Below are 24,502 nucleotides of genomic sequence, written 5' to 3'. Positions count from 1 at the left end.
CGGGTATTTGCACATACGTTTTCTTGCGAATGAATTCAAGAATCGAGCCCCTGGAGACCGATCTCTGTGGCGTTGAGTGAGAGTGACGACGTTGTCCCATGGCGCGTATTGCGATCTTTGAGTATATATAGATGGAGGAAGAATTGCTATGGTTTCATGTATCCGTTTCACGCATAGACCTAGTTTACACCGAACACTTGGTACGCGTATCAAATAGCTCTAGTTTACACCGAGCACTTGGTACGCGTATTAAGTAGTGAATTTAAAGGCCCTCACACATGAATTGACATAATCGTAACAGTAAGGTTTCGACCAATCACGTACTTGAATTAGCCGGTTACGGCAGGTTACGGTTATGGTCGCCCAATCTGACGCGTTAAAACCTTACGTTATTGTTATGTCAATTCATGTGTGAGGGCTTTAAACTGATCAGCCAATGATTAAACACATTCACTAGTTATTTACTATTTGATACGCGTACCAAGTGCTCGGTGTAAACTATGTCATAGTAAATAACTAGTGAATGTGTTTAATCATTGGCTAATCAACTTAAATTCACTACTTGATACGCGTACCAAGTGCTCGGTGTAAACTAGTATAGTTTGTTCGCGTCGTCATGCTCCGACATGCTCCTATTCACTCCAACGCATTCTAATAGGTTGGCGTCATCGGAATCAACGTATTGGAGTGCGTTGGGGTGAATAGGAGCATGTTGGAGCATGTGACGCGAACAGACCCTAGGGCATTGGTGAATATCGAAACGCAGCCCAAGTGCTTGGCGGTGTAAACTAGGGCCTTGATTTCTGGAGTGCGTTCTTAAATTTGCAACGGATGCAGCCAGATACACCAGAATATCATTCTATCTTTGTTCAACTTTCCGTAAATAACAAAGATGGAATGACATTCTGGTTGCATCCGTTGCGAATTTAAGAACGCACCCCTGGGCCCCTATTCTTGAATTCATTCGCAAGAAAACGTATGCGCAAATACCCGCTCTAACAGAAAAGTTGCAAGTTTATTGGTTAAAAGCCATACGATAGCCAATAAATTTTCAACTTTTCTGTAAGAACAGAATTTGCGAATACGTTTCTCTTGCAAATGAATTCAAGAATCGAGCCCCTGAGGTCGGCTGCGTTCGGAAACACCTGAATGCTTTCGGGTATCATTCTATCCTTGTTGTTCGTTCTATGTGAAACAAAGATAGAATGATACCCGAGAGCACTCGAGTGACATTTCCGAACGCAGCCCTAATGTGTGTGTGTGTGTGTGTGTGTGTGTGTGTGTGTGTGTGTGTGTGTGTGTGTGTGTGTGTGTGGCGCGGAGAGCACGTGTTACTCACAGATTTCAGGTATTCAACTGCGATCTAACAGCGATTAACCTCTTTCAATTGTTCGATTTTGATCTCATTGATCCAGAACTCGTAATATCGCAAGTTTAAACAGCAAAATTAAGCTCGTGAAAGAAGATGGGGAAATTGGGGCCTCGTTTGGCAAGTAGAAAGAAGGCGAAACGATGGGCGAAAGGTCAGAGCTCGAGTTCGAATCCGGTGACCACGAAGCACCGTGAACAAGCGAGCGGAATGTTTTTTAAGGAGCTCTCCTCGGTGGCGACGGTAGGAGAACGCGGAGGTATTACGAGGGAGGATCTACGAAAGCACGACGCTATCCAAGGTATTGGGCCGCATTTCGCCAGGCTCGACCTAGACACGAAGGAGGAGGACGAGAGAAGCAGCGTGGTGACTGACGGTACGGCGAATACGCGCGACACCTTTGCTACCAATTACAGCAATTGCTCGAATCTCTCCTTCGGCAGATTCCTCGAGCGTTTTCAGTCGAGCTCGATCGTACACAAGGAGATGCTGGCGGTGCTGGCAGCTGTCACAGAGATCATCAAACAGAACGGCGGCAGCGAAAGCTCGACCGAATACTTTGCCGCGTTAATGAGCACTTTGGAGGCAGTGGAGGACGACACCTCCGTAGCCGCGACGCTCTCGCTGCTCGGGATGTGTCTGAGAACGGTACCGAGGACGGTCCTCGCATTGCAGTTTGGCCCGACGAGTCGGGCCCTTTTTGGAATTCTGTCGCGATACGCGGTCGCCGAAGGGAGCGAGAACCATCTAATACTGCGGCATTGCATTGGCTGCCTCGTGGTGTTGTTGAGAGCACAGGAGGCTGCCGTCTGGTCCAATTCCTCAACGATGCAGGCGATGGATGCCATATTATCCTTTGTCATTCACGCCAAGCCCAAGATACGGAAGTCCGCCCAGCACGGAGTATGCGCCATTCTCAAGGGTGGCACGGGATCATCAATCGGCCAGGCGGACTCGAATCCGTCGCCACCGCATCATCCGGCCGCGGGACGGGTCGCGGCGCACTGCGTTGCGCAACTCGACGCCGCTTGCGAGTCAGGGAGCTCCAATTCCATGGGAGTGACTACCCTTCTGCACGTCCTAACTCTTCTCAAGGATATAATGCACCAGTTCCCAAAGTCACATGTGAGGACCGTCTGCGAACGTCTACTGAGTATCATGACGTTGAACAACGTCGTGATAACGTCCTGCTGTTTGCAGACGTTGCACGGATTATTTGTCACGAGGCCGTCAGAGGCGACGTTATCCTTCTCGCAAAACGGCAACATCATTAAGGCTCTTTACGACTATCAGCCGTCCGCGAACGACCCGCAGCCGACTCTAGCGTGGCTGGCAGTCTTGCGGGAGGCTCACTGCAACCTCGCGCACCTGGCCGCCTCCTCGACTTCCTCGAAAAGGCTGCCGTTTGGCTGCTCCGCTGCTGTCGACGTCTTCTCGACGCTTGATTACGTCATGCTGGAAACGCTCGATAGGTGCGTCGGGCTTTTGCTCTCCGACAAAACGGAAATCGTCGCTGGTGCAGCGCACACCGTCAAGACCATTCTACAGGAGTGCGTGGCACCTCTATGCGAGCAGTCTGGCGGTGGAATCTTGCTCGTCAAGCCCATCTTGCGGCGCGTCGTCGAGACGATGCACAAGACTCTGAGCTATCGGTACCTCGGCGCCTGGCGGCACGTTCTTCATCTCACAGCCGTCCTTTTTCAAGTTACCAGTGGCTCCAACCACGAGCTCCACGAGCTCACGAGGATTGTCAAGACTCTGGGAGATTTGCGAGATTTCCACGATTTTGCGTACAATCGTGAGGCCGAGTACGCCATCGGAGCGGCGATTCGGGCGATGGGACCTCGAGCCGTCTTGAACATTCTCCCTCTTGAAATCAGCAATGACAACGGCAACAAAAATATATTCAATCTTAGACGGAGCTGGATGATTCCGCTGCTCAAGGACTGCGTGACCGGTGGCACCATCGTCCTCTTTAAGGATGTTCTGTTACCGATCGCCATGCGATGCGAGGAAAGAGCCAAGAGTACGTCTCGCGCAGACGGCAAGACGTACGAGTGCCTGGTAACGCAGATCTGGTCCATCTTGCCGAGCATATGCAACGACGCCAGCGATGTCAAGGATAACTTTCAGCACATTGCCAGGTTGTTGGGTATAGCCATCAATAGTCGGAGGGAACTGAGGCTACCCGCGATGGCAGCTTTGAGGAAGCTAATCGCCAAGGCGACACGGCCACGGCGGAATGATGCCGCCGAGCGGCAAGACGACAACAACGACGCCGTTGCCGTTGTTGCTGAACTCGCCCGTTTCGCTAAGAATTATCTGCCGATACTCTTCAATCTGTATACGACGAGACCGAGCGGCACGGACGAGGAGGGAGCGCGTCTCGCTGCGTTCGACACGATTAAGGCTTACATGACAATCGTGAGCAGCGAATTAGCCAACAAGTTGTTCGATGAAGCGCTGAACAAACTCGACGAACCTGGCGCGGATGACTTTTCCAAGGAAAGCGTTTACGATCTAACGAGAACGCTGATCGGTTACACGGACGCTGACAGATTGACCAAGTACTACGACTGCAGGTGCGTGCCGGTCCTTATGGATAACACCAAGCGAAGGGATCAAAAGAAAGCTTACCGCTTCCTCGAGGAGATATGCGGCAGCGAGAAGGATATTTGCAAGCGGTTCTTGCACGACCACCGACGTCAGATTCAGAAGACGCTGATCGGCGCCGCGTCGGCGACCAGCGTCATCGAGACGAGCAGAGGAGCGCGTCTCCGATGTCTCGCGCATCTTGTCAGGATACACCCGCAGCTCGAGGGCACCAAGTTCCTCGAGGCGATTGTGCCGGAGGCTGTGCTCTCCGTCAAGAATATTAATGAGAAATGTCGCGACGCGGCGTATCGTCTGCTCAACGCGATCGCCGAGAGATTTCTTGGCAATCCCGAATATTTCAAGGACTACGTGGATATTCTGATGGTGGGCTTGGGCGGGGAGCCAGCGTACGTTTGCGCCAGTCTTCTTGCTCTGGCGTCCATCACTTATCACCATTATCACGCACTCGGGATGGAGACGGTCGGCGAAATCTTGGGACACGTTTGCACAATTCTGACGAGTCCTACCAGAGAGATCGTCGAGTCCGCCTTGTCCTACGTCAAGGTGTATATCAATGTTACGCCTCCCGACGTGATGGCACCGACCCTACCGCGAATAGTCGGCGCACTCTCGCAAATGAGCGAGGACTGTAAGCGCCATTTTCGCCAAAAGGTGCGAGACATGTTGGTCAAACTAATAAGAAAGTACGGCATAGGGCCGATATCGAACATGGTGCCGGCTTCGGACATGACTCTGCACAAGAGACTAAAAAATATCAACAAGATAGAGGATGCTAAGAGGAAGAAGCGGGAGCTGGAAAGGGCGAGAAAGTTGGAGCAGGATAGCGATGAGGAATTTGATGCCAAGAGAAAACCCAAGAGCATAGAGGAGATATTGGCTGACAGCGACGAGGAATGCTTTGAAGCTATGGAGAACGAATCAGAAACAAAGAGAAAGAAGAGAGGAACGTCAAGAAGGCTCACTTGGATTCAGGAAAGTGAAGACAACATAGTCGATTTTGCAGATCCCACAGCTGCTAGAAATATCACAAGTTGGTTTACAACCAATGTTCTCTCTCGTTCTCTCTCTCTCTCTCTCTCTCTCTCTCTCTCTCTCTCTCTCTCTTTTCCTCCCTCCCTCCCTCCCTCCCTCCCTCTCTCTTTCTCAGTTCAACTTTCTTTTCATCAATTTTCCACCTTTTCTTTACTAGGTAAAGTCTACTTGTCCTTCCTTTAGTCAAAAATCAAACTAAACTCCATTTGTCAGTTGCTTTTGAATTTTGATATACAATATATTCTATTCTACATATTCTATATTTCTCAGAGACAATACCTGAAAAAAAAAAAAAAAAAACGAAAATAAAGCTCCTTTAAAAATTTATAGCTAATGTATATGACTTTAATCATGCGATTATTATTGTCTTGTTCGTACGTTTCAGCTACACAACCGGTATCAAATCCAAAGATTCTAGAGAAGAAAGTAAAGGATCCTGACTTTGCGACTGCACCTGATGGTCGTCTCATCATTATGGATAATAACGAGAAGGACCGCGACGCTGATGAAAGGAATAAGAAGAGAAAGAAGAAAACTTCTTTCCTTCAGAGTGATTCAGAAGACGATTATAGTAAATACCTATTATTATTTTGTTTAGGTATCGAAAAAGTTTACGTAGCGTATTTATGCGATTTTACGTTTCTCCTTTACTAGGAAACGAAGATGATGTATCGGTGATGAGCACCAAGATTACTGGGAAAAAACGTAAATATAGTGAGAGCACGCTGGACGCGACGAGCTTAAAGAGTCAATCATCGTCAAGATATCGAGGTAATTTTACAAGTTTTTGTATTGATATAACTATATTTTAAGAAAGTTAAGACGATATTTGATATACAATGCGATAAGTGAGGAATTGGATTTGTGATTAAACAACTTGTGTAACAGCGTCGATAATTACTGCGATACGGTTGACAGACGGTTGACAGAGTAAAAACGTTGTAATAATTATTGTATTATTGTAATAATTATTACAATAAATAATGCATTAATAAAATCATTTATTGCTATTATGCTAGCTAAATAGCTCTTTATTAACTTTTCTTTTTAATATCAGCTGGTGGTTCGGGTATTCATCGATCCTTAAAAATGAGAAAGGTAGAAAGTGAACCTGGTTCAGAATATCGTGCGACGAAGGCTAGGGGAGATATTAAGAGAAAGGGTAAACCAGACCCCTACGCATATGTACCTTTGACGAGGTCTATATTGAACAAAAGGTCAATAACAAGATATTTGTAGTTGTATATCTTTAATTATGTCACACGTATGTATTACATAATATTCTTGATTTTTAGATATATATTAATAAATGGAACATTTGTCTTTTACAGAAAAAAGAAGAAAAACATAGGTAAATTCCAGAGTATAGTTACCGGAGCGAGAAAAGGCGCTCGCACAGGTATACGGAATAAACGAAGAAAATGTTAAAAACGAACAACAGTCCCTTTAGATCGTTAATATTATCTAACGTTAATATTATCTAACGTTAATATTATCTAATCGTAATATTATCTAATGATGTATCATTATTATTAGACATATAATTTTTGCAATGTGTGCGCGTGCGTGTGTATGGTGTGTGTGTGTGTGTGTGTGTGTGTGTGTGTGTGTGTGTGTGTGTGTGTGTGTGTGTGTGTGTGTGTGTGTGTGTGTGTGTGTGTGTGTGTGTGTGTGTGTGTGTGTGTGTGTGTAGTTAAAAACCATTCTACAAATTCAGCTTAATTCAGATACATATCGAAAGGATTAACATACCTTTATTCGCAATCCTTTACCATTGTTGCTCGTAATACTCCGATTATACATAAAGGACACAAAATCTCTGGTTCAGATGTGCGAGATAACATATTTCCTAAATACTGCGATGTACATGGAAGAATCAATGATGGAGATGTTAACAATTCAGTTTCCATTGTCGGGATAATGTCTGCTTTGTACAGAGATGTTGGAAAGTTATGTCCACAAGTAAATATCATATTATCTTCTTCCGTTGTAAGCAAATGATTTATAGCATCCAAGTCCTGTTTTATATCAAACAGATTTAATTATGTAAAGTATAACGTTAATTCAATGTAACGAATAAAAATCACATGGAATTAGTATAATAAAAATCTATTTTCTAAAATTATCATCTTAATGAAATATATATTACCTTAATGTGTGCAAATAATCTGGAATTTTCCGTTTCGGAAAATATCGTACTGACGATACCTTTCATCATTTGTTTCGGATTATTATTATTTCTACTTGCACCTGGATATCCATTTAAGGGTGCTCCATAATTATCCGCTATTAAAGAGGAGAAAATTTTAACATATTCCGACATAATGTCATCTGAAATATATAAACGGTTATTCCATTGTTATGTTAATCCATGATTTCATTATACTTCTAAAGATACTTTGAAAGATAAAAGTTAACGACCTTCATCTATACGCTGCATTAACATTGACAGTACTTGAAGACAGAATTTGAATGAGAATAAATTGTTCGCGCACCAATCTTTTTTTTCATAATCGTACTTTCTTATATTCAAATATCTTTCAATCGCATCCGGACTGTAAAAACAGTAATGGTAAAAAAATTAAATTAATCATCTCCATTCGGATCATCTAATTTTTATGTTTTTACATCGCTACACATCAGGGATTCCTAAACTACTCGTATTTCATCTCCTCAGTTACATTGCATTTTTAATGTAACATAACAGATTTCGTATATTTTCTTTACCTTCTCTCGTTCCCTCGTAATTCAAAAAGACGGTCTTAATGCGAGAGCTAAATAATTTGAGTTTTTATCATGAGTCGTGGAATGTGTGTGTGTGTGTGTGTGTGTGTGTGTGTGTGTGTGTGTGTGTGTGTGTGTACACGTGTGTGCATCATTAAATAGACATATTAAAAAGAAAAGTATAATCGTATGTGTGATGTGTAAAACATAAGGCTACTGTTGTAATAAAACTACAAAGAGGCAAATGTTTATAAACTTACCAAAAAAGCAATAATCCAAGAGGATAATAAACAATATGTATATGTTCGAGAAACACGTTCTCCAAACTTTGCATCGGAAAATTGTGCTCGATCCAAAAACCGATTGCACTTTGCAGTATTTCACATTTCACAGTATTTGCTTCATTATCGATACTTTTCAAATAAAACTTTAATGCTCTTATGGTTTCATTGATTATGTAATTCCTATGAGAATGTGAAGATACTTTGTTTGAATAGAACATAGTTTTCTCGTAATTTACGTCGCACTGATGGTCATTGACGATCAGCATTGTTTTCGTGCCGCTCGATTGAATTGAATTTTGCGCAGAGTTAAGAGTTATGACATCCTTACTTTGCAATAGTGAATCGTTTTCACTAAAATTAAAATGTTCAATCCATTCCTGTTGTTCATCTTTGTTAGCATTGTATTTGATGTCGGAATGATTTGCGTCAACGTTCTCTGATGGATCGTCATTTTTTCGAGTTCCGCACAATTCCTCTAAACCACCTTGACAATCGAACGAGTATAATTCTTGTGCGAATGTTTGCAAATTATTCAAAGATCTACTCGTAGAAATTTTCGTCCAGTTTCGAACAACGCTATTTTCTAAGGATTCCATAAGATTCTTTTCTGCTTGTCTATTGAATAATTCAGTGTTCTTGATATTTCGAGACGATGTAGAATTCTTCGTCAAATCTATGCTTTTTGAACTAATTCCAATTGTCGATTCTGTTCTTTTATGTGGAATTTCCGACATTGAGTTTGAATGTTTGGATTGAAGATTCAATTTATGTAACATTCTCAATTGATAAATGAAAGCAGCCAGAATATTACTTTCTAATGCTGCTATTTTAGAACAAGCTTGATAATTCTCTAAATCGATGCACTGCAATGGAAAAGGTCTACTTTGTAAAGCTGTTTAAATAATTTATCTAGCAACTGCTATATTGTGTGCCATATTTCGTTTTAAATTAAAATTTGAATATTCGATTTAACACATTTGATTGTAAAGTTAGTTAGTGTCATACGTCATCTTGCGCGCAAAAAAATTGAAGGCTTGATACGCTCACGCGTCATGCTTTTCTCAAAAGAGAAAGATAAATTCGACTGCAATGATTGGATGATTAAAAAAGTAAATTTCTTTTTCTTCTTTTTCCGAATTCTATTGTCATTATTATGCCACACTTTCTATCAGTTATCAGATAAAATGATCAGCTAACCTTTTCTAAAATATTGGTGGGGTTATATAAACCATAGAAATGCTGTAAAACATAATGAAGCGTTAATTCTCCAGGTGATTTTTCGATAATGCTCAAAGGACGAACGAATCCAGCGAGAGAAAATGCGTCGTTAAATTGATAAGATATTACTGGGGTAGATATATCAGGTACTTGACTAGGAACGTCCAGAGCTATATGCAACGCATTAGGAAGTCGTACTATTCGTTTTGATGATTTCAGTAATACAAGTTTATCGTCGGCATCGCGTGCCTCTTTCGCAGGAATGCGACCTAATTGCGCTCTGCTGTTATTACCCCAGGCTAATACCGTACCTCCTAAACAAAAAAAAAATATATATATATATATTTATAACAAAATTATGCTACATTTTTAAAATTATTAAAAACTGTGCACTATATAAGAGTTACAAAAATAAAAAGGTTCAATTGCGGTTCAATCGTAATTGTTGCCATTTTTTAGTTAGATTTGCGTGTGTGTGTGTATGTGTGTGTATAATTTTTTTGTATAACCTGGTTGTATCGCGACCGTATAATCATATCCACAAGCAATGCCAACGGCATTAATTACAGGGTTGATTCTCTCTTTATTTAAGTCAGCATTGCCTGTATGCATCGATGAATTTCCATTGGTCTCAAGTACATTTCCGTTATTTGCTAATGAATCATTCAACTTGGCGCCAACATCCAAATCCTCTTGATTCCGCATTCTTTTAACATCATTATGTCTAGGAGGTATTTGTGCAAAAATACAGGCTGAATTGTAATATAAAGGTGTCGGAATTGGCACTTCTCGCCGCGTACCGTTACCTATCTGACCATCCAAATTGCGGCCCCATATATATAAAGAGCCATCTTTCGTTACCAACGCATTATGATGACAGCCAGCTGATATCTGCACAAATGATCACATCACAAGTTATTTTATATCTAATAAACATAAAATAAGCAAGTTTCTTTTCTATTAACGTCACGAGTTAATAAGAGTATATTCTTCACATTTAGTTTAAAGATACATAAATATTTGCAATGTTACTAGACTAAGCGCAACATTTTGTTAAGCTAAATTTCAAGCTCCTTGTATTACAAACCTGACTAATTTGTCCTTTTACTAAACTTGTATCGACAATACACGGCTTTAAATGTCCTTGACTCTCTTCGGTCAAATCAAAGTTAAAATCTTTGAAATGTGCATTTTTGGTCTCGGGTCTCGTTTCCGTTTCCATGTTAGAAGTAATGGTTTGAGCAGACTTGCTTTGTGCATCGTCGTGTTTCAAAAATTCTTCTTTTATTTCTGCATTTAAATTTCTAACACCACTTGATATTTTGTCCGATTTGCCCAAAGCCTTACTCTTTTTCTCAGCATCTTGTTGCTCTAATATACGAGTCTTTTTTTGCGCTTGTGCTTGTAATCTGAGAACCTGAGGACTCGCACCCCATATGTATAACTTATTTGCATTACTAACAGCTAACTGCAAATATAGAACACGCATATGAAAACGCTATTGTTGAAGTTTTTGAAACATTTATGAAGTTACAAATGTAAAAAGCAATGATCAGTTTTAATGACATTATCATAACCGTCACATGTTGCGTTAAAAAGGAAAAGAAATAAAACCAATTAAATATATCCTGCTAGTGATGTGAGTCACGTTTGATGTTTGACTGACTTACATTATGAAAGTATCCAGTACTTATAAGCGTTATCCCATCGGGTAATGATACTTTTGTCGGGATAGAACTTTTGGCATTATCACCTGTTCCTAATTGGCCAAGAACGTTACATCCAAAGGCGTACACGACACCGTCTACTGATAATGCTAAAGTATGTGCGTATCCAGCACTGATATGACACACGACTACGCCAAGCAGAGCTTTGACCAAAGACGGTGTAGTCTTTTCATCGGTATTACCATGCCCTAATTGGCCGTGAACGCCCCAACCCCACGTGAATATTCTGCCATCCGCAGTTAGTGCTACTGAATGATACTGTCCAGCTATTGCATCGACAATCATTTCTTGCGCCAACGAAGTAACTAATTCCGGGCTCGAGCATTGCAGCACCTTGCCGAGTCCTAACTGGCCAAATTGACTGGCTCCCCAAGCATAGATTCCGTTGTTAGTAACCGCTAGGGTATGACAATGTCCACACGATACACTAAAAACTTGAATGTTCATACTTCTGAAGAAGCATATGGCATGAGGTGTCCCATATCGCAAAACACTAGAGCCAGTACCTGATGATCATTAACGACATTTTAATTGTATGTTAACGAAAAAATTGAATAAAAGAATTATTATGTTGTAAACAAATTTAATTGATGATCAAAGAGAATCCAAATGGTCAATAAGCGAAAGGATTATAATATAAGAATGTGCTTCAATTGTCCTTTATCTTCAATTATTTTCAATCTACAATTTTACAATATGCGAACAAAATTTTTAGATGTAATATAAAATGTAACAAAGCTACTTTAAAAAAATTTCGAAAAGTATGTATATATATATATACATATATTGAAATTATATATAAATTCATGAAATTCATCTTGCACTGCGAAAAAAGAAGATTGAACATACAATAGAACATACGACAGAATAGCTATTTAAAAAAATTGTTTTCACTATATACTCTTGCTGTTTTTCATCACATAATTCCAACTGTTCTTTTACAATTACAAAAATTCTTTTACATATCTGTCCGTATTGAAAAAATATTTTTCTAATAAAATATATACCTATGCTCTTCAATGATTGAAAATAATCAAAAATAAAATTTGACATGCCAGTCTTTGGATAATTAATAAGAGATTTGTTTGCATTTTTATCTTACACTTCATGTAAACATTAGACTGGTCATGTAAATTTTTTTTAGATACATGTACTATTACTATTGCATTTTGAGATGTGTGTGAGCTATTGTATTTATTTTACAGTTTTGTCACACAAGTGGTACATACCTAAACAACCTTGCACTGAACTTCCCCAAGTATAGATCTTATCATTTCTAACAAGCGCAACGTGGGAAAATCCAGTACTTAACGGTCTTCTCTTAAAATCAATATTCAAAGCCACTTCCAAATATTCCTATACAGATCAAAGTGTAAAATTTTACGAGATTCGGGGAATTAAAAAATAAGACTGAATGATTAGATTACGCCATGTCCTCTACGTCATAAAAAAGATTATACATTCATTTATCATATAATCTTTCTTCACTCCATTAAATATTCGAATATCCGAATCGTATAGTTTTATCATCACGCAATTTGATGGAAACGTAATTTTATTATCTTTACCAATATGACAAATCTTTAAAAGATTTTTAGGATGTGTCGTAATCAAAAATAAGAATTCTCGACCAAGACTATGAAATAAAATTATGTTTCAAAATATCACAGATGGAACAAGAGATTTGTAAAATTTCTCCACAAGTTCCATGTTTTATGCTTTAATAAAAGTTTTTCTCTTGAAATACAAGAATTCTCATTTATCAAACATAGAAAGTAAATTAAAATTACCTTGCTTACTTCTGGCAATTGTACGTCATACAAAAAAGTGAATCTGGAATTAGGGTTTAATAATTGTTTCTTATGAATAAGAGTCAACAAAACTAGTATAAACGTTTCAATTATCTCTTCCACGATCTCTTCCACGATAGTATCTGTCTGAGTATCCTATATAAAATGTTTTCATTGTTAACAAAGACATTATTTCGAAACTATATTTAAAAAATATTGTTTCTATCACAGATCAACATATTCTTTCTTTACAAGTTTTGAAAAGAAAAAAATTATTTAATTTTAAAACTTGGTACATAAAAATGTATAATGTTACAAATTGAAACTACTATTATCTCAAGATATTCTTGCTTGAAAAATTAATCGGCTAGAAATTTGTAGTCAAAAGAACATCTGATTGTTTGAAGACAATCTTGTATAAAATGTCATCGAGATATCACAGATGTCTAATACTTCAAAATTCGCTATTTATGTTTACAAATTTTTTAAACGCAATTAAAATTAAGAAAAATTCAACAAAATAGCAGTCTTTTTTCATAGCAGAATTCCGTAGTATTAAGTGATATATCTAATATAATTTATAATATACATTTTCTAGTTCTTTAAACTATGCTCCGTTACTTTCGTTCGAGAAATTTTTTAAGGATGTATCGGACTGAAGTTCAAAATGGTACAAAATTGCTAAAAATTTGTGAAATTGTTCTTTCAGTTTCCCTAATGTACTGCAAAAAATTGAAAACGCATCCTAAACTAAACGGTTGCTGAGTTATAACTATTTTAATTTTCACTGATTTTACATGGTATCCTTTTCTATCTTATGGAAAAAGACGATTTTGACGGATAAAACAGCTAAAAAAATATAGAAGAAATAGTACCAATGTTTTGAATTTTTTTGTACATCTAGTATATGAATAGATGAAAACATCTACCAATTTTCAATTGTCTTCACTACACCATTTTAAAGAAATAAAATATAACTTGAGATAATTGTGCATTTTTACTGTCAAAAGTTTAAACTCATAAGTGAAAAAAATCGCAAATACGTGAAAAATACTTTTGTAAGAGTAAAAATAAGACTCCAACTATCGTTCAAGTTTCTTACATCTAGATTTACTATGCGTTAGGCGTAGATATTTAAGTATTTCATGCACTTTTGTCTAAGATTGTATATCCGATACACCCTTAAATCCAAACATAGTTAAACGTTTTGGTGATAAATTAAAAATTCATTTAAGTAATTCTGATATCTTTTTAACAAAAAATAAAATTCTTTGTTTCTTATTAATAATTTCATAAATTTATAAAAGAAAATTTCTTTTTATTCTCTAAAAAGCTCAGTTAATTTAATATCATATCATGAATAATTAGTGTGCGAATCTTGAAAGTATTCGGTATGCCAGAAACTCAATACTCACATTATCCATAGAATCTACAGTGGAATCACAATGATCAAATTGGAAATTGTACGGCATCATTTTATGGCGCGATTTACATTGTACTAATTTCGGTCGTAATACTGGATTTGTTGGATCATACAATGTTACTAGTCTCTGTGGAATGTTATTTATCTTGTTAAACAAAATCGTAGTATTTAAAAAACAATCTAAAACTTTATTTTGATTTCTTGAAACATCAAACACTAATTCATTAATTCAAGTATTCGCGTTTAGTTAACTTGATCAAGACAACTTTGATTTTCATGTAAAATTTATGAACGTAGAGAAGTCGTTCAATACATGCGTACGTGCATTCTTTCTCTTATTTTTTAAAAATTTATTTAGAAATATTATAGTCTAATTTGCGATGCAATCATCTGTATAACATTAGCAATACTTAAGATTTTTCACCTGAAGCACGAAGATCTGAGAATCTTGCAAATTATTGCGCACAAATGATATATGAGATCGAGCTAAATCGTAGTTTAATAACATCGATTGCATTATATCAGATTCACTTAAACATATGAGTAAACCATCTAAAATAAAAATACTCATTAGATCCCATACAATATATGTATGCATGTTTTTTTTAACTGTATAGAAAACTTGTAATCACGTGCATGTACAGTATGTACGTATATATTACATGATTTTGGATGATTTTGGATATTTGCGCCAAATATTTGTATCGCCTTTATAAGAATCTCCAACATTTGATTGTACAGACTCCTTTGTGTCGCTAAGTGGTGTAATACCTCCCAGAGATAAGTTTGACCAGCTATATTAATAGCTAATAACTCGTCATAAAATGTATTTGTGGACAAAAAGTATCTAAAAATAAAAGTTTAATTGAAATAGAATTTTTTACATATATAAAGTGTATGTGCATACACAAACAAGTGCTACTTCTATAATATTTTCTAATAAGTGTATGTGTGCATACACAAACAAGTGCTACTTCTATAATATTTTCTAATAATCTTTTAAAATTCTCGTGATAGGAAAAGTAAAAGCTAGAAAAAAATCAATAAGATAGGTACTTTAAATACAAGTATTACAAAAATTACCATACTAACAAGGAAACCTCGCAAATCCGAAAATTCTGATTTTAATAATAACTTGGGATAAATGTAAAGGGGATAAATACATGAATTTAGAAATTTTTCGTTTGGCCTTATAAACGGTTTAAAGGTTTCATTAAAATCAGAATTTTCGGGTTCGCGAGGTACCCTTGTAAGTAACCGAATTTATGCAAAGGCATTATGGTATAGTATAAAAAAAATATTTTGATTAAAGCAATTATTTTGAAATTTTAAAATTAGTTGAAATTGTTATTAATAAATGTTTATATATTTAAGAAAACATGCCATTAGTCGTTATATAGATTATTATAAAACGCGCGCGTAATAGGTTTTGTAAATATAATTGTAAAATGTGTGACTTACAAGAATTCTTTATAGATTACTTTAGATTGTTCTGACCAAACCCTCAGTATCATTTCAATAAAGGAGAGTACACACAAATTAGATAAATGTATCCTTGTTGCAATAGGCATTTCAGTAATAACAGGTGTCAGTAAACAATGAGTTAAACAACTTAATAATTCTGAGGTATGGCCGACCGATGCAAACTTTAATACGCTCTTCAATAATTTACACTGAAATAAAAATGTTAAAATAGAGATATGTTATACATGAGAATCTCTCTCTCTCTCTCTTTCTCTCATCTACCTTGGATATCTTATACGAAGTTACTGCGCGTGAGAATTCTTTATTCGATAGAAATAGATCGCCTACATATTCCAACAATTGTTGTCCATTCACTCCAAAAATCATTGCTAATTTTCCCACCTTTTGCAGCTCGTTTTTCTTCAATATCAATTCCATAAAAATTGATAAAAGAGATTTTCTAAAATAAAAGATAATTTAACAGCTATAAACGGTAACAAAAAATTACACAAGTATTTAGTTAGAAATTAATTAATATTTGAATTACAATCCCGACCTATTTTGTCTTACAATTACAGGCTGAGATAAAAATATGAGTGTTTAAAAAATTATGCTATACATTAGTTTGCTCAGCTTAATTTTTCTTATAAAAATAAAGAAGTAAGATTTTGTATTTCAAAGCCTATTTTCATAAAGTTTAAAAAATAAATTATTACAGAAAACAGATTTTTGTCGAATAACAAAAAACTTTTTCATATAACAAATATAACATATTTAAAATTAAAAAATGTAACAAATTGCAAGAAGAAAACAATTTCGGTTTTATAAATGCTTCTCCTATAAATTATAATGAAATTAAAATATATAATAAAATTTAATTCACCTTAAAACAATTTCGTATACACAGCGGTTTGTCACAATTATACATGTATCCAAACTAAACGGTTCTATCTTAATATCTCTTATATTCTTTGATAAAGTACATTTATTCTCAATCTCCTCAGAGACACTTTTCGGTACAATATTAGCAGATTTTGTTACTTTATATACTGCACGTATCACTTCCTTACTGTTTTTAAAAGAAAATGCTCCAATAATAGACTCGGGGTTAAATTGATGGTCTTTGTTTATATGAGCCTCAGACAATTGATCGGATATTATATATATTACACGTTGATTAACATCAGCAATAAAAAATAATTTATGCGCTAATACAACAGTTTCACACGACTTGAATATTTTGTGCATTGACAAGGGTACTACAGTTAGATTTGGACCATGTACCTAGAAAAAGAGAGATTATTATATTAGAAGGATCAATATTAATGCTGTGCTATATGTGCTTGATCAAATTAAGAAAACTACCATGCAAAAAGATCTTACTGTAATGTAATTAGTGACAGGATGATAGCATGTATATAATTGCCTGTGTTCTCTGTCATATTGCAAAGACAAGAAAGTATCTTTTGATATTGGCTCTGGACTGATAAAACCTAACTTTGGTTCTGATATTTCCAGGATATTAACAGCATTTAAATGATCGTTTTCTTTGATACTTGCGATATCTGCGATATTAATAAGTCACAGTTACTGTTTTATGAACTTTTTAGCGATGGTAATGACGAAACTAGATGCATACATGACAAAAATCTTATGAAAGTGACAATGTACGTAATTTTATACTTTTATCATGTGTGCGCACAGATATGTAATAAAGAAAAGAAAAACATATTGATAAGTATTAATAAGTATTGAAATAAGTCAAGGAACAATCACAAAGATATCATTTTAAATTAATAGATGAATTATAATTAAAAAAAAAAGATATCTTGTATTGAGATCTTTTATAATATTGTTTATAAAAAAATATATTGTATGTTATATTTAGGCGTGAGAGAAAACTATGTTTGCTCTTTTAATAAAAAAATATGAAAACAATTTTTTTATTAAACAAAAATTTAAAAAAATCCATTATATGTGTTTTACTTGAAACATTTAATATTACATCTTGTATATTTCTCTAAATATGTTTGTATACTTACCATGGCATTGCAAACTTTCTCCTAATGTTTGATTTTTAGTATCGATTAATTTTTGTTTAAGAATAGCGAGTTTTTCAACAGAAAGTTGTTTAAGTTCTTGTAATTTTGACTTATTAGGAACAGAATCTTCCACGTTATTATCACAAACTATGCCATTTGAGTTTAATTCGTTGTAAGATTCTCTATTTTGATAATTATGTCTCGAAAAATTAAAAGACACATGTTCCAAAGACAAACGCCATTGCTGCTGAAATTTACTTGTTATCAAAAGAGACACAGTCTCGTTGTGTTCATTTTGACAAATATGTAAACTGCTTATGCTTTCATTAATATATGTTACACCTAGCTGTTGACCACTTGAAAGACTTATAAATATAATTGCTCCACATTCTGTCCCTATAATACCTATATCCATAGACATTTTCGTTTCCTTCCACCATGTAATAGCTATTGGTCTAAAAACAATAGTACATATAAAAATTTTTTTAAATTAATCTTATATATATATATAGAGTACAATATAAAAGAATATATAATATATTCTTATATACACAAATTAAAGAATGATAGATACGAGAATACAATATTGTTAAAGTAGAAAATAGCATATACATGAAAGAGAATAGAGCATACAACTATTGTGATACAAAATATTAAGAACTTGGGAATTATTATTGATTGGAGAATTCTTTTTTTTGTATAAAATTACCTGAAATGAGAAAGCTGAGAATTTACAAAAGGAATATACGTTGCATCATCAGTTTTCCATTTCTTGTCAATGACGCAATGTTCACCGACTAAAGTTAAAGCAGGCAGTACGTACAATGAACCATCTAAAGTTATACATAGTAACCAAGTGCCATTTGAATCAAAGCAAAAAGCAGCGATTTGTTTATGTAATCCTTGAAACCAAGGTATCTTTTTAATAACAGGTAGGCAAGAGAAGTCCCTTTTAAAATAGAGAACAATTTCAGCATTGTTGGTTGCTAATGCAAAAAATAATTTTCCCTCAAGTTTGCATTGTACACTATGCTGTATCTCAGTGGTTTTAATTAAACATTGCAGCTTAAATAAATTCTCATTTGTCATTACAGTTTCAGGATCCATCTTTCTGAAATGATAAATATATACACACACAAATGTTACTTATAAAGATATAATTTTCCACAACATAAGTCAATATAGTAATTAAATAGCATATAAATAAACAATATGGAAATATTTTTTTGTAAAATATTTCAAACATTTTCATTAAGCTTATCCGTCAGAAGTTTTCCGTCCCACATCAAAATTTCAAGTAATCGGTTCCATGATTTCAAGGAAATGTCAATGACAGCATTTAAAAACTAACAGTAGTTAATATTTGGAATGATTAGTATTTGGAAACATTGCTCATAGCACATTTGCCTGCGTTGTTACGTTTCCATAGGTTTGTTGAGGTTTATTCACGTTCCTTCCCAAAAATATTTTTACATTTGAGAAAAAGAGAAATAAAAAAATATATCTATTGAGATATATTTAGGCGTTCGAAAGAAAAAGACAGCGAACACAACATACCGAGTGTAATGAGTGCACGACTGCAGGTAAAGCGACATTTAACTCACTGCTCACACTGACAAATGACAGAAATGTTTGTATCAAGGGTGCGTTCTTAAATTTGCAACGGATGCAGCCAGATACACCTGTAAGATTGTTCTCTATTCACTATAGGAATGTGAAACTAGGATATATGCGGGTTTAATAAACTTCTCGAGTTACTATATCTAAAGGTAGGTATATTCAATGTTCTTTTGTACAGTCACTCGCAATCACGTCCGAGGCTCACAACCGAGAGAGAGCAGTCCGCGCCTACATCCGCGCCGGAGCCTAGTCCAGCTCTCCCTTCTACTCATCATCCGGTTGACAGCTCGCATCCCCTATGCCTCTACCGTCACGCCACCTTATGTCGACGTGCACGCCACTCCAGTGCAGCCAACTTCTATATGGGGTCTCGTAGCCTAGTAATACCGATCGTCATTTTACAGTTCGGCCATTCTACTTTTCAGCTACGTCCCGAAGCTGCAACTGTAATTATATTTATTTACACCACTTATTCAATAGAAGGTAAATTAGTCCATTTTTTTAATTTATCCGACGATAATATGGTATTCAACGGTCTCGTAGAGTGATTGAATCCAGGTACATCTTTGATCACGTATCTATTATAACCGAGTTCCTTGTCAACAATAAATGGTCCCTTATAACTAGGTTTCAATTTACCGCTTTGTCCGGGTTTAACGCGCGTATCTCTAATCACGACGAAGTCTCCCTTTTTATAAATAGTCGGCTTACGAGATCTTTGGTCAACGTATTGTTTATTATACTGTTGTAACAACGCGGTTGCTTCGATCGCTTTTAACCTTTTTTCTTCTCGACTTATTACTAATTCAGAATCACAGTCTGTTAAAGCTTTTGTAAGCCGTGACAGACTTGCATCGACGTGGTTTCTCTGGTCGAAACCGAACATCAATTGCGCGGGAGTTGATTTTATCACAGAGTGGTATGTATTATTAATAACGTATTGTACTTTGGCAAGTTGAGCCTTCCAACCGTCGGGGGAATCTATCAGCTTGGATAACGAGGTTTTCAAAAACCGATTAACACGTTCAGCCAGGCCGTTAGCCCAAGGAGATGCGACTGCTATTTTGCGGTGATTTATGTTTAGTTGTTTCATACGAGCAGCAAACTCCTCTGAAGTAAAGCTGGTACCTCTATCCGAGACAATTTCAAGCGGGTTGCCAAATGTGTTAAAAATAATATCGAGCTGGCTGATAGTTTCCCTCGAGCAGGTTGTCCTTACCGGGAACAGCCACGTGAATCGCGATAACGCTTCAATAACTACAAGAATGTGTTTATATCCGTCTACGGTCGTTTGTAGCGGACCGAAATGATCTATATGTAGAGTGTCCATGATTGCCTTAGCGACTGATACATGCACATTCTTTTCCAATCTATTAGCCGAACTATTCGCAATTATACAAGTGATACAATTATTAATATAATCTTGTACTTTTTTTCGTAGGGCGGGAAACCAATAACTCCGCTGAATCCCTTGAAGTGTCTTCTCATAGCCACAATGTGCCATGTCATCATGGTATGTACGGATCACGCTAACCGTCATCGCTTCTGGTACGAGAAATCTTAACTGATTATCAACTATTCTGTATACTAATCCATCGACTAATGTATAATTTTCCATAGGAGCTTTTTCTAAAGTTTGACTTATTTCTAGAATTCTGGGGTCAGCAAGCTGCTTGTACATTAAGATTGATTCGAGCGATAATGCATCAACTACAGCTACGCTACGACTCAGCGCATCAACGTGAGCCATTGACTTGCCAGGTCTGTGTACAATCTTGAAATCATAATTCTGTAATGTGAGAGTCCACCGAGCTATTCGAGGATTTATGTTTGCCTTATTGACAGCATGTACTATCGCGTTACAGTCAGTTATTATAGTGAACTTTATACCATATAAGTACAAATGAAAACGTTCCACCGCGCGTACGATAGCCAGCATTTCGAGTTCGTAGCTGTGGTATCTCATTTCAGCTTGGTTGGTCGCACGACTGAAATAAGCAACAGGAGCCCATGTTTTACTCTGTCGTCTTTGCAATAATATTGCACCGAGGCCGAGAGAGCTTGCGTCGGTGTGTAGCTCTGTCTCTGCTACCGGGTCATACAATTGAAGCACTGGTGATGAAATAAGTTCATCCTTAAGCGCGTTGAATGCTTGATAACATGTTTTATCGAATTTAAATGCAACTCCTTTCCGTAACAAGTTATGCAACGGTCTTGCCTTAAGGGCGTAATTCTTGATAAATTTCCGAAAATAATTAGTCAAGCCGAGAAAACGTTGCACTTCGTGAACCGATTCTGGTATTTTAAAATTATGTACTGCTTCCGTATGTCGCGGGCTTAGCGTTAAGCCGTCACTTGATATGATATAGCCGAGGAATTCTATTCTCCTTTTTAAGAATTGACATTTACTTAAGTTTAATTCGAATCTATATTTTCTCAGGGTAATCAGAACTTCCCTGAGGGTCTCCAGATTTTGCTCAACAGTCTCTGACGGGATTAGAACATCATCAATGTATACCATAGCTCGATCGTCTCGAATAAACACATTGAGTATCTGCACGAGTCTCTTTTGGAACTCCGCGGGAGATTCGCAGAAACCAAATGGCAAATATTTGTATTCGAATTGACCATCCGGGGTCGCAAATGCAAAATACTTGGTGTGTTCCGGGGATACTCTAATCTGATGAAAGCTATCCTTTAAATCGAGCAACGTGAAAACTTTCTTATTATTGAGCCTTGTTAGGAAATCCTCGATTAGCGGGAATGGATATTTTTGCTTATTTACGCGGCTATTCAATGGTCGAAGATCCACGCACAATCTCATTTTTCCATTTTTCTTCCTTACAGGTACTACCCGAGAACAGTACGGCGAGGTGCTTTGTTGGATGATACCCCGCTGCAGGAGGTCATCCGTTATCGCCCTAAGCTCTAGTCTCTCCGCATAGGCGAAGCGTCGTGGCGCAAACGCGAAAATCGAGGGATCACGTATGTTCACGCTGACTGTATAGTCATCGGGTTCGGGAATGATCTCAGCGAGCTGTGTTTCCGCGATCACTTGTTCTAGCCGTGACTTCGTGTTTTCGTCGAAATCAATAATAGTATTTTTGACCGTATCAAGTACGGATCCTTGTTGTGTGTCCTCGTCCACATACAACGGAAGGAATGCAAACAAGCTAACTCGCTCTCCTTGCTCAGATAACAACGGTCTGTATATCAACGTGAGATTTTCGTTTTGAAGAAAGTCGCGACCCAAAATAATATCGCCGTTGAACAAGTTATCGCGCATAACGTACAGCTCAATTTCAAAACGATCGCTGGGTAATAAATCGATTGTTACATTTGTTTTGACAATTCCGAGTAATTCTAACGGTTTTCTACTTAGATTTGTTAGCATACGTTCTACTGGCTTTAATTCTTTAACGTTTAAACTAATATATTTCGTGAACGCCGTATTATTAATAAACGAGACGGGGCTTCCTGTATCTACTAGAGCGGATAACTCACAGTCTTTTCCTTCTAAGGCGCGTATCTTCACGAACGGGCCGGTGATCTCCAGACGATTTCCCTTTGCCGCAACGATGTCTCTTACTGCCGCTACCGACTCCGATACCGATGACTCCGCTGCGACCGCGGCCGATGCCTCCATGGACCGGGCTGTCGTCGTCGGTCGCGTTGACGTAGTCCGAGCTGGTGCTACCTCGCTCCTCTTCCTCTTGTTCGGGCATTCGTATTGTCGATGCCCTTTGGTTTTACAATAGAAGCACATCGCTTCTCCGCGACACTCGTTATGCGTGTGACCTCTCTTGCCACAGTTCCTGCATGCGTCCGGATCTCGTGGCCTTGAGCCGTTTTTGCTCGGAGTTTTCTTTACTGTTTCCGTAATGTTCTTGGTGAGCGGTCTCATTTTTTCGAGAAAATCTTCAATCGAGTCTGTATCCAAGGACAAAGCCGTATATCTTAGAGAGTCTAGTGTGATTCCTCCTGCCAACAGACTAATAGAGTCTCTTTCCGAGATATCCAGGTTGTTCATTAAATCGAGTTTGTCCATCGCGTATTGCACGAATGATTCGCGATTGCACTTCCACGTGCGAGCTTCTATTTTCTGCATTGCTCCGTAGAATGAAATTTTGCTATCAAATGCCTTGGTCAATCTCTGCTGCAGTGCAGTCCACGTTTCGAGAGCTGCGCCCTGCTGGCGGTCATACCACCGTTTTGCCACCTTTGTGAACCGACTAGACGCCGCGAGTAACGTGATTCCATCAGTTGCTGCGTGAATCTGTGCTACGCTATTTACCCTCCGGATCCAAATTCGCACGTTTTCGTCCTCCGTACCCCCGAATTCAGGGATCTGAGTCACCAGCGTAGACACCTTAACCGTCGAAGAGCCTGTCTCCCCCGTCCTCGGTGTCCCGTTGAGATTCGGCGGTGAGTGATGTATTGAAGTTGCGTATTGCAAATTCACCCCCGTCGCAAATTCCTGTTCGCGCGGCGCGTCCCGTTGTCCGGTAAGCATCTGGGCCAGCATTGTAAATTGTTGTTGCTGTCTTTCCATAAATTGTTGTTGCTGTCTTTGCAGCTCGAGTTGTTTAGCCGTGAAATCGGCGGTCATCGCCGCAAGAAGCTGTTTAACTTCGTTCGGGAGAGAGGCGGTTTCCATACCCCTATGTAACGTCGTCGAGTCCGTACTTTCTTCTGTACCTTCGAGAACCGAGTTCGCAGATTCGGGATCGAGGTCAGGCAGATTCTCCGCATTTCTTTGCGCGAGAATCATCTCAATGAGTTCCTTGCGATCAACCGGTATTTTAATTTGATCCGCAAGTCCGGCGCGCGTAGCCTCCTTCTTCAGGGCTTCCGTCGATAGTTTTGATAATTTTTCGCGGTCCATAATCAGAGTTTTATTCTTTTCCAGATAATTACACTAACTCGGAGTACACGACACTGTGCACGAGGCGCGACTGATACGCGTAATGGCTGGCCGACGATATACTCCGGAGCCGATACGTAGCTCGGAGCGAGACGAGATGCTCGAGAAACAGCACGTGGTTACCGGAGCAAACGTGGAGCGCGAGACGAGATCGGAGCGAAACTGATTCCGTCGAGATTCGCGAGATATTCGAGATTTTCCCACCTGTACCGAGGCTACGTCGAAGTCCGAGAAGACACGTGCTCCAAAAGGCGGTCGAGGCACACGAG

At 37.9% G+C, this 24,502-nt stretch overlaps 2 protein-coding genes across 6 annotated transcripts; one reads left to right on the top strand and one right to left on the bottom strand.

The window, feature by feature from the left end:
* Positions 1-1,291: 1,291 nt before the first annotated feature.
* LOC105829673 (RRP12-like protein) lies at positions 1,292-6,549 on the top strand. Of its 2 annotated transcripts, XM_036293527.1 has the most exons (6): positions 1,615-1,745; positions 1,813-5,015; positions 5,403-5,588; positions 5,672-5,788; positions 6,075-6,234; positions 6,349-6,549. In XM_036293527.1, exons 2-6 carry the CDS (start codon positions 1,856-1,858, stop codon positions 6,443-6,445), a joined length of 3,720 nt encoding a protein of 1,239 aa, XP_036149420.1. In that variant the 5' UTR covers positions 1,615-1,745; positions 1,813-1,855; the 3' UTR covers positions 6,446-6,549. The 2 variants fall into 2 exon arrangements, with proteins under 2 accessions (XP_012524158.1, XP_036149420.1); XM_012668704.3 differs by having other exon boundaries at positions 1,292-5,015.
* On the bottom strand, positions 6,250-19,573 carry LOC105829672. Of its 4 annotated transcripts, none has more exons than XM_012668700.3 (21): positions 19,448-19,573; positions 19,247-19,371; positions 18,399-18,800; positions 17,690-18,144; positions 17,031-17,212; positions 16,531-16,931; positions 15,930-16,107; positions 15,645-15,856; positions 14,846-15,030; positions 14,608-14,735; positions 14,176-14,310; positions 12,761-12,916; positions 12,200-12,326; positions 10,914-11,476; positions 10,331-10,711; positions 9,753-10,134; positions 9,223-9,557; positions 8,002-8,888; positions 7,439-7,572; positions 7,167-7,348; positions 6,250-7,035 (listed from the first exon to the last, which is right to left on the bottom strand). In XM_012668700.3, the coding sequence occupies exons 2-21, from the start codon at positions 19,282-19,284 to the stop codon at positions 6,772-6,774; spliced, it is 5,727 nt and encodes a 1,908-aa protein (XP_012524154.1). In that variant the 5' UTR covers positions 19,285-19,371; positions 19,448-19,573; the 3' UTR covers positions 6,250-6,771. The 4 variants fall into 4 exon arrangements, with proteins under 4 accessions (XP_012524154.1, XP_028049838.1, XP_036149419.1 ...); XM_028194037.2 differs by lacking the exon at positions 19,448-19,573 and adding an exon at positions 18,934-19,142; XM_036293526.1 differs by lacking the exon at positions 19,448-19,573 and having other exon boundaries at positions 18,399-19,142.
* Between the last annotated feature and the right edge of the window lie 4,929 nt (positions 19,574-24,502).

This window comes from Monomorium pharaonis, chromosome 11 (assembly GCF_013373865.1).
Source record: "Monomorium pharaonis isolate MP-MQ-018 chromosome 11, ASM1337386v2, whole genome shotgun sequence".
NCBI classification, from domain to species: Eukaryota; Metazoa; Arthropoda; class Insecta; order Hymenoptera; family Formicidae; genus Monomorium; species Monomorium pharaonis.
The sequence above is the reverse complement of the archived record's forward strand: the minus strand, read 5'-3'. Positions and strand labels throughout refer to the sequence as shown.